Consider the following 8864-nt stretch of genomic DNA (forward strand, 5'->3'; position numbering starts at 1 on the left):
ATCGGCCTCCCCTTGAGAGACTTAAAGCACCGAACCTCTTACTATAGCATCTAACAAGCTTGGAGACAGATACAGAGAGATCTTCAAGCAAACATTTAATTTTATTTGACGCTCCTTTTATATTCAAAAGCGTTTGTGCATGTAGAAATTTATTTTATTTTTTTTTTCACTCCAGAAAACAGGTTTACTGGTCAATTCAGACCTCAAAATTTGCTTTTAGAGCTCTGCGTTTGGAGCATGCACAACAAAATAAGCCAATAAATAAGTATTCTCTTTAATAAAAAGCAGATAAGCCTGCATGAATCTGGAATAACTAAGAATTTACTGACAGCCCCTTGGAAGCCCCGTCCCCTCACCCTGTCTAGTAGTAATGTTTTTGTGCTGGGTTTATCCATTATTAAACAAGTAGGTGAGTGGGTGGGTAGGTACTTTATTCATCACAATAGGAAATTTACAGCTTCCAACCGTATCCACAAAAATAGGCATTAAGGCATGCAATAAATACAAAAAAAATACCCGAAATCTTAGGGTAAGTTAAAGAATCTGTGCGAAAAACTGTTTGAGTCTGTTCAAGTTGAGTGTCTGAGTGTTTTTTTAAGTCCTGTGCAACTCAGTGCTGTTGACCATATACCGTATTTTTCGGACTATAAGCCGCTACTTTTTTCCCACGTTTTGAACCCCACAGCTTAAACAACGAATCGGCTAATTTATTAATTTTTCTGGGTTTTTCCCGGTTTCACAAGCTTCAATCCAAAAAACTGAGACCCATAACATTAGACCAATGAAATTTCCGAACGGAAATGAAAAAACGCACTTCACCTGTGTTCTGAGCTGCACGGCTTTGGGAGAAAAAACTTCCATCGGGTGATTTTTAAACGCACAACGATGCCAAAAGATAAACTCCCGAGAGAAATAGTTGTGGAAGGAAGGAAGGAGGAAGACAGTGAACAATGACTTTCTTGCTAGGCTACTGTTTAGATACAAGTCGTTGTAACGCGTTGAGTCTGGGTGAAGGGAGAGCTCGCTAACTCCAGTTGCAACGGAAATCATATAAGCACAGACAGGTTTCCAAAACTCGTGCTTTTAAATTTTTTTTGGCAACAGCGTTACGGGTTAGTCAAAGAAACTTAGAAATGAGCATCAGAAAATAATAAGCACATAATCCTCAGTCTTACACACACGCAATAATACCGGAGGAATGCAGTGGCAGGCTTTTCCCAAAATACCGCTCTGCTCTTACAGGAAGCGCAACATATTTCACCCGTTACGCCGTGTGTAACGTGTCTTTCGTTAAAACCTGTGTAAAGGACAGGTGCGGCTTATTTATGTAAAAAAAAATTTTTTTGGTAAAATTCAGTGGGTGCGGCTTATATATGGGTGCGCTTTATAGTCCGGAAATTACGGTACTCAAAGTATATGGTCCATATCAGGTAAATGAGCACGTCTGGGACACCAGACTTTTCCATCCATATGTGGAAGGTGGTATCTTAGTGGTTAAGGCATTGGACTTTGAATCCAAATGTCAGGAGTTCAAATCCCAGCCACACATAGCTGCCAATCCTGGGTCCCTGAGCAAAAGTTTTAACCCCATAGCTGCTCAGTTGTAAACATACATAAACATTTGTCCATTAGGGATGCCACTGAATATTTTTCAGCCAAAAAGCGGTGAATTTAGTAATAGTTCCTCCCGATACGTCTAACAGAGGTCTGAGCTCCAAAGGAGGACATTTGAGTAGAAAAAGTGATTTGTTTAAGGATAATGTTAAAAATGCACCTTTTTTTAAATTAATTAATGTTGTTATTACTGTTATTCACTGTGCTTATCCCAATGCTGACATTTCCATCTTGAAAAGGTGGTGTACTCTAAATGTCTGACCTTAAATAACACAGTTAAAAAAAAAAAAAAATTCTGCCAACCTTAATAGTGGAATGGCGTACAATTACACAAAGTGTATGGGGAACAGGGAGAACACATCTGTTCAGTCTGTCAGAATAAATCCACCAGCGAAATCCCACAGTGTATAACTGGCTGAAGCTTTTCATATAAACTCCTTATAGCCCTTATTAAGAGCAGTGCAGGGATAATATACCAGTGTCACAGTTTTACTCAGTTGTTCCACCTTGTTGTTCACTTTTATAAAAATTACAAGCCGTTAACCATTTTGCTGCTGGCACCGGAACGATCGCTCCATCTGACAGGTTCTGACACTGACATGGTAGCAGAGAAATGGGGTTGCGAATGCAAATTTATACCCTGGAGAAACTGACATATTCTGAGGATGACAGAGTGCAATTTTTAGGAAATAATTTTTTTCCCCCCAAGGATGGCATTTTGTTCTTACAAGACAAAATTCTAGGTGCCAATGTTTTTCGAGCTATTAGGTAGAGAAAATGGCAGGTGCAGTTCTATCTAGAATTCGTTCCTAATATCTTATACGTTTTTAGGTTGTTACGGCACACTGGGCTTGGAGTCAGGGGTGATTAGCGAGTCTCAGATCTCGGTCTCCTCCGTTTGGGAGTGGGATCAACATGGCGACAAGCCTTCGGTGTGGGCACCTTCAGGGGCGCGTCTGAAAAAGCCTGGGCTTCCCTGGGCAGCTGCCAACAGCGATGCAAAACAGTGGATACAGGTGGATTTAAAGAAAGAAAAACGAGTGACAGGTAAAAGAGAATGAGGATGGGGGAGCAAGAAGTGAGAAAGAAAAGACAGCGAGGATTCAGTGATGGATATTAAGAACCTGTTCATTTCTTTACTCAGGAATCATCACCACTGGCTCCACCTTACCCGAGTACCAGTTTTATGTGTCCGCCTATCGAGTGCACTACAGCAGCGATGGACACCAGTGGACAGCCTATCAGGAAACAGGCTCAAATCAAGACAAGGTATATAAATCACGTGTGTGCTGTGTTTTTTTTTTAAACCCTGTATGACTTTACAGGCGGTGTGTTTTCAGCAAATAGCATTAAGTGCACTTGCCGGTCATTAATAATGCACAGGCATCAATTGGCAGAAAGCTTAACGAGGAGCTCATTGATTGGCTGCGTTTAAGTGGAAGGTTGTAAACCATTGTTCTGGCAGTGATGTAATACTGTGCAGAGGGGGCCGATAGCATTGACCGGACCGAGGGAATGAATGGTAAATCTATTCTGTCGTTTCTGTTTAAATCAACAATACAGATGGCTCAACTGTGCTGTAACGACACCAAGTTATCGATTGCCCCCCATTGAAACAATGGTTCTCGGTTGGGTTGACTTAGGTAAATGGGTGAATATTTGCTATTCCGTAGCGACCCATCACGCGTGTGTGTTTGTTTCATGACAGATTTTCCAAGCGAATACAAATTACCCTCAGGAAGTTCGGAACAACTTTATCCCACCCATTGAAGCGCGGTTTATCAGAGTAATCCCTGTGCAGTGGCATCAGAGGATCGCACTGAAAATGGAGCTGCTCGGCTGTCAGGTATCCACAGGTAGGACTAATCACACATCTGATTGGAGGATAGAGATTGTATAAGACGGTCAAGTCAGTCCTTTTACCTTAATTGTTTTTTTTCTTTCTTTATTTTGTTTGTTGTCCAGTGAGTCCACGAATGTACAATCCAGCTCCCGCTCCTCCGAAAAGAAATACCGTACCTCCATTACAGGAGCAGACAACACACACTCCCAATATCCGAAACATCACCGTGCCTCCACACACTCATAACGGTGAGAGTGATGTACTCAGCATGAGACTGATTATTTTACAATTTTCAACAAAAAAGATTTTTATTGTCTGTTTTATGTTTAATAATTGAATATGACCCAGGAATTCTGTGAGTGCTGATGTCAGTGATGTTCTGTTTTGTTGTGCACTTGTTTCAGAGGTGGCGTTAGTGGCCGTGTTGGTTCCTGTGCTGGTTCTGACCGCTCCAGTGCTGTTGCTTGTGTGTGCGTGGCTGTGGAAGAGCAGGTTTGTAAGCTCTAAGATCCATTTATTCTCATAACAAGTAGTCTAATAGCAGAGTATCATGCAGAGCTTTTAATCAGGTGCTATTACTTATGAGACAGACCAACAAATTGCTAAATCAATTTATTTTCTTCTGAATATTTATATTTAGTTGACTGCAAAAGTTTGCACACCCAAGAACAAACTCTTTTTTTTTTTTTCTTTTTTTTCTCTTTTTTTTATTAATATAAGTAATTAAAATAACACCCATTACATTATGATATTTCAGGATATATTTGTCACATTTTATTTGTAGACAATTTGTAAAATAGTAAAAATATTTTACTTTCTACGACCCAGAAACCATGGGTTCACTTTTGCACCCAATAGATGTGTTTCCTCAGTTTTACAGCATTGTGTTACCTAAAACGCGACATAGAAACATAACACATCGCATTCACAAAAAAAAAAAAAAAACTTTATGGTATTTAGTTTCATTGAGGTTTTGCTAACTAAGAGCTGGAAGGCAGTGAAAAAAACAAAACAATCGATTTTATGAGGAAAAGATGAGAAAATTGCTATATAATTACTTACTTAATTCAGTACAATAAACTTTTATTACTATAGCACTTTTAATAATGGACATTGTCCACAAAGCAGCTTTACAGTAACAAATAGCTTAGGAATTAACATTTTAAATGTATAATGTAGTCCTTTGAAATGAAATGATGCATGAGAACACCAGCTGTGCTCAGGAAAAGAAACAATGATTGTTTATAGCAAATTGGTGTCATGGTATATCACCCAGTGGCTCAGATATCATTTGTTGAGTGCAGACCAGGGTTCGAGCTAACGGGTGATTACAGAACTGTGAAGAGCTTTGTGAGCATCGGTTAGGGTTCTAAGCAGGTCGTGCTCTGAATTTGGTGGCAAATTAGTGTGTATGATTTAACAGTAGTGTTGCTCTGTCTTGTTGAGCTCTAAATTTGATTCACTCTTATTTATTCTATCCAAAGGAAAAGTCCTGAGGTGACGTATGACCTTCCACACTGGGACCGCACAGGTACTGTACACACTGTTGTGCTGGCTGAGGTGTCACAGCGTATATGATAACATATACCTAAGAATAATGTATAAGGTTTGGAAACACTTAAATAGATTTTGTGTCTGTTCCAGTGTGGTGGAAGAGCATGAAGCAACTGTTGCCGTCTAAGCTGGATGGGGAGGAGTGTGTGCGCTACAGCGCTACTGCTCGAGCTGAGCACCAGAGGCCACGTGCCGAACCAGCAGGTAGGAAGTGCAGCTCTCACACACACACACACACACACACACACACACACACACCTTTTTTCATAGTGTTATTTCTGTGACATTCCATTAGTCATCATTTATACACTTCCCTTAATATTATGTCTTTAACCTATCTTTGTAGAATATGCTCAGCCTCTGGTAAGCGGTACCATGGCCTCTCTGGGTCAGAGGTCAACGTTTAAACCTGAAGAAGGAGCCGACCCTGAGTACGACGCCCCCTTGACCCCTGAGCAATATCACGCCTATGCTGAACCACTGCCCGCCTCTGGAACGGAGTACGCCATTCCCATCACGATCGACAGGGCCAATCACATATCAGGAGGCACTCTGCCTTTCCGAGGGCAGGGTTTAGTAGCCAGGACGGACAGCAACCAATCAGGGAGCTCCATGTACGACACGCCTAAAAGCGCATCCGAACAAAGCGCGCCTACAGACGGCCAAATATACCAGGTGCCTCAGAACTCCCACAGTGAACAGCGCCAGGAACCGACCAAACCCCCCGAAGCGTAGTGAAACGGACGAATGTGCATGTGTGAAAGTGCATGTTTGTGCTTCTAGCTGTATATAGTTTCTAGTCTCCTCTGCATGCCACAGCAGTCTTATCACTGAAATAACACCAGGAATCTCGGCGTGAGATGAGTCAGCCAGGGAGACTGTTACACTACTGTTTTAGGTCGTGTGTTTGTGCGTGAATGTTCTTCACTGTTAAACTGTGAGTCCCTGCACATTTTATTTTCATGCTGAGAGGAATCAGTCCCAAAGTCTTATGTGTAGAGTCTGTTTCACAACTTGGTGCATGCTCATGGTGGGTTACACTGTTTATTTTTATCAACATTTTTATTTTGGTTCCTGACACTTAAAATCAAAAAGACCCTTTTTCTTGCAACGGAAAATAACAACTTCATGTTCAGCATTAATATCCTATCCACTGGTAGGCTGTTCTACACAGCAGGGGATGGGGGAACGGTACGTGAACTTAAGCGTTCTTATCACCGTCTATGTGAAAGCATGTTTTTTTTTTGTTGTTGTTTTTTTGCGACTCACACCTCAAAAAATCTGTCACTGTTCTGAAAATTTGTATTTTATTTTTTTTTCTTCATATTACTTTTCCTGCTGAGATATGACAGCTATGTGGAGTGCCAAAACCACTAGCAGACCGTGCCTAAAATCTCCAGCGCTCATGGATGCACTGTTGTCATAGATACACTGTCGCCTTGGGGCGCGTTCGCCGAATGTGACACTTTTCGTACTGAAGGAAAATAACGTACGAAATAAAGATGCCACCATTCTTGCCATTAAGTAAGTACACCCGGCTGTAGTCTTCAACACTAAACAGTGGTGCACACTATTAAGCAGTGTAACATTTATATCAGACCAGAGGTTCAGTTTTGGGTGTGCTTTGTGCACACTCATCTGTTCAAAGTGGTGTTTTGTTTTGTTTTGTTTTTTTAATATCTAATAGATCGGCAGATCTTCACTCAACCTGCACTCCGCAGAGCATGAAAGTGTGTTTTATGGTACCAACTAATATCAGTGCTACCGGTCAGAACCTTTATCATTAACCAAAGCAGAATTTCACTTCACTGAGACTTGTGTGTAGGATCCGTTTCTGTGTCTGGTTTAATTTCTACAAGTTCTGATGATGTTGATGCGGCTGATTCGTTGTCTGTCATGTGCACTGTATTCATAAGTTCTTTAGTATGTGTGCGTGCGTCATGTGTCTGTTTGCTATTCACTGTAAGTGGCTTCCGAAATATGGTTTGTACTGTAGAATGACTAAAGAATGACTGTATAGAAAACTGCAAAGTTTTAATAAAAAATATGATTACAAATTGTGGTGTCCTACAGTATGTTCAGGTTTGAAAAGAAGGGCTGGTCTAAGTGACGATGATATTAAAATGTTACTTTTCAGGAAGGTTCCTGATATTTTTTGAATCCAGATTTTTGTTAGTTTGTTGATAAAGACAAAAGTTTAATACCTAACCATAAGGTTTGTATTTTTACGCATCCCATTCCTACATTTAGTCTCCTTTTTCCTTTTATAATGATCTCCATTCTTCTGAGGTGATGTTCCACTAGATTTTGGAGTGAGCTTGTGGAGATTTGTGCTCATTCAGCCACAAGAGTGTTAGTAAAGTCAGGTACTGGTGTAGGTGAGGTGAGGAGGTCTGGTGTGCAGTCAGTGTTCCAATTTATTTGAAAAATGTTCAATTGGGTTGAGGTCAGAGCTCTATAGCAGGTCACTCTCAAGATGTTCCTCTTCAACCAATGCAAACTGAATCTTCATGGAGCTGGCTTTGTGCGCAGGGGCTGAAACAGGTCTCGTATGTTCACTTGAAGGGAAAATGTAATGCTTCTGTGTCCAAAATCATCCGGTAAAAGTGTGCCGCCAAAATAGTGGTGACAGTTTGGGAAAGAAAATGTCCTAATACTTTTGTCAAAATTGTGTATCTATCCTGAGGCATATTGTTTAGTGCAGAAATGTCAAGATATATTTTCGTGAAGCAAAAATCCTTTCATGCATATAAAATGTTTTCTCTTGCTTTATGGTGGATCTCAAAAATTTTTCAGTAAATCTATTTTAAGCATAGAAAATAGAGTGGAACAAAATAAATCTTTTCACACTGTTTTTAACCCCTGGGTTACCGTCATTCTAAACCATGCATACAGAAGCAGTTTTTATACTTGTAATTTAGAATGACTGCATTGCAGTGTCGAATGTGTACAGTGTGAAACGATGATTATGTTCCATTGCTGCATTTATCCAATGAATGCTGATGGCACAGCAGATATGCAGATAAGAACGTTAACCCAGGGTTTGGAAATGTCAGCTTGTAATTACCCAGGATTGTGTTTACTCAGGGTTTTAAATAATCCAGGGTTAACTAAACCTCACAAAACTTTGGCAAAAGTAAACTTTCACAGCCTGAACCGAGGTCATGCTACAGCTGACCTCTACTGGAGAGAAGCAGGAATTCAAAAGCTTCAACAATATAAGATCCAGTAATGTTAATATAATTCAGTTCAATCCTGTTTTATTTGTATAGCTTTTGGAACACTGGACAGCTTTTACTGCAATAAATACATTGAGAATATAAACTTCAAATGCATAATTCAAAATATAATTAGTTGCCATAACTGTATTCCTAATGAGTAAGTCAGAGGTGACTGCTAAAAGGAAAAACTGACAATATAATGAATATAATTAAACTTGAGAAGAGCCAGATTAAAAAGGGAACCTCATCCGAGTGGCACCAGATATCCATTCATTATGGTTTATCCATGTTGAAGTTATCACTGTTGTGGTTCTATAATATTGCAATGGGCTAGATCACTTTTCACATCACCAGCCAGCCTTATTTTAACTACCAGCTTCTGATATCTGAGTGGATATGGCAATTAAATAAAGGTTCACTGACACAGTGTTTTCTCAGCTTGATTTTATAACATAGCACATTGTATAGCTGACACTGTGATCAACCTTAAATATCACATGGCGCATCAATCTCCAGCTTAAACAAAAGGGGATATAATTTCTTACTATGATTGCTCATGTTCAATTGCTATATACAGTGCATCCGGAAAGTATTCACAGCGCTTCACTTTTTCCACATTTTATGTTAGTCTT

General features: G+C 40.0%; 1 protein-coding gene across 1 annotated transcript in view; it reads left to right on the forward strand.

Moving 5' to 3' along the window:
* dcbld2 (discoidin, CUB and LCCL domain containing 2) overlaps positions 1–7068 on the forward strand; it is a 33824-nt gene extending 26756 nt beyond the window's left edge. The window contains exons 8-15 of the mRNA XM_083537005.1: positions 2446–2661; positions 2759–2883; positions 3323–3470; positions 3580–3705; positions 3862–3949; positions 4942–4988; positions 5102–5215; positions 5358–7068. Of these exons, the coding sequence (XP_083393131.1) occupies positions 2446–2661; positions 2759–2883; positions 3323–3470; positions 3580–3705; positions 3862–3949; positions 4942–4988; positions 5102–5215; positions 5358–5746 (1253 nt within the window). The 3' untranslated portion in view covers positions 5747–7068. The remainder of the gene's footprint in view (positions 1–2445; positions 2662–2758; positions 2884–3322; positions 3471–3579; positions 3706–3861; positions 3950–4941; positions 4989–5101; positions 5216–5357) is intronic.
* The last annotated feature ends 1796 nt before the right edge of the window (positions 7069–8864 follow it).

The sequence above is a fragment of the Silurus aristotelis genome, assembly GCF_946808225.1.
Source record: "Silurus aristotelis genome assembly, chromosome: 3".
NCBI classification, from domain to species: Eukaryota; Metazoa; Chordata; class Actinopteri; order Siluriformes; family Siluridae; genus Silurus; species Silurus aristotelis.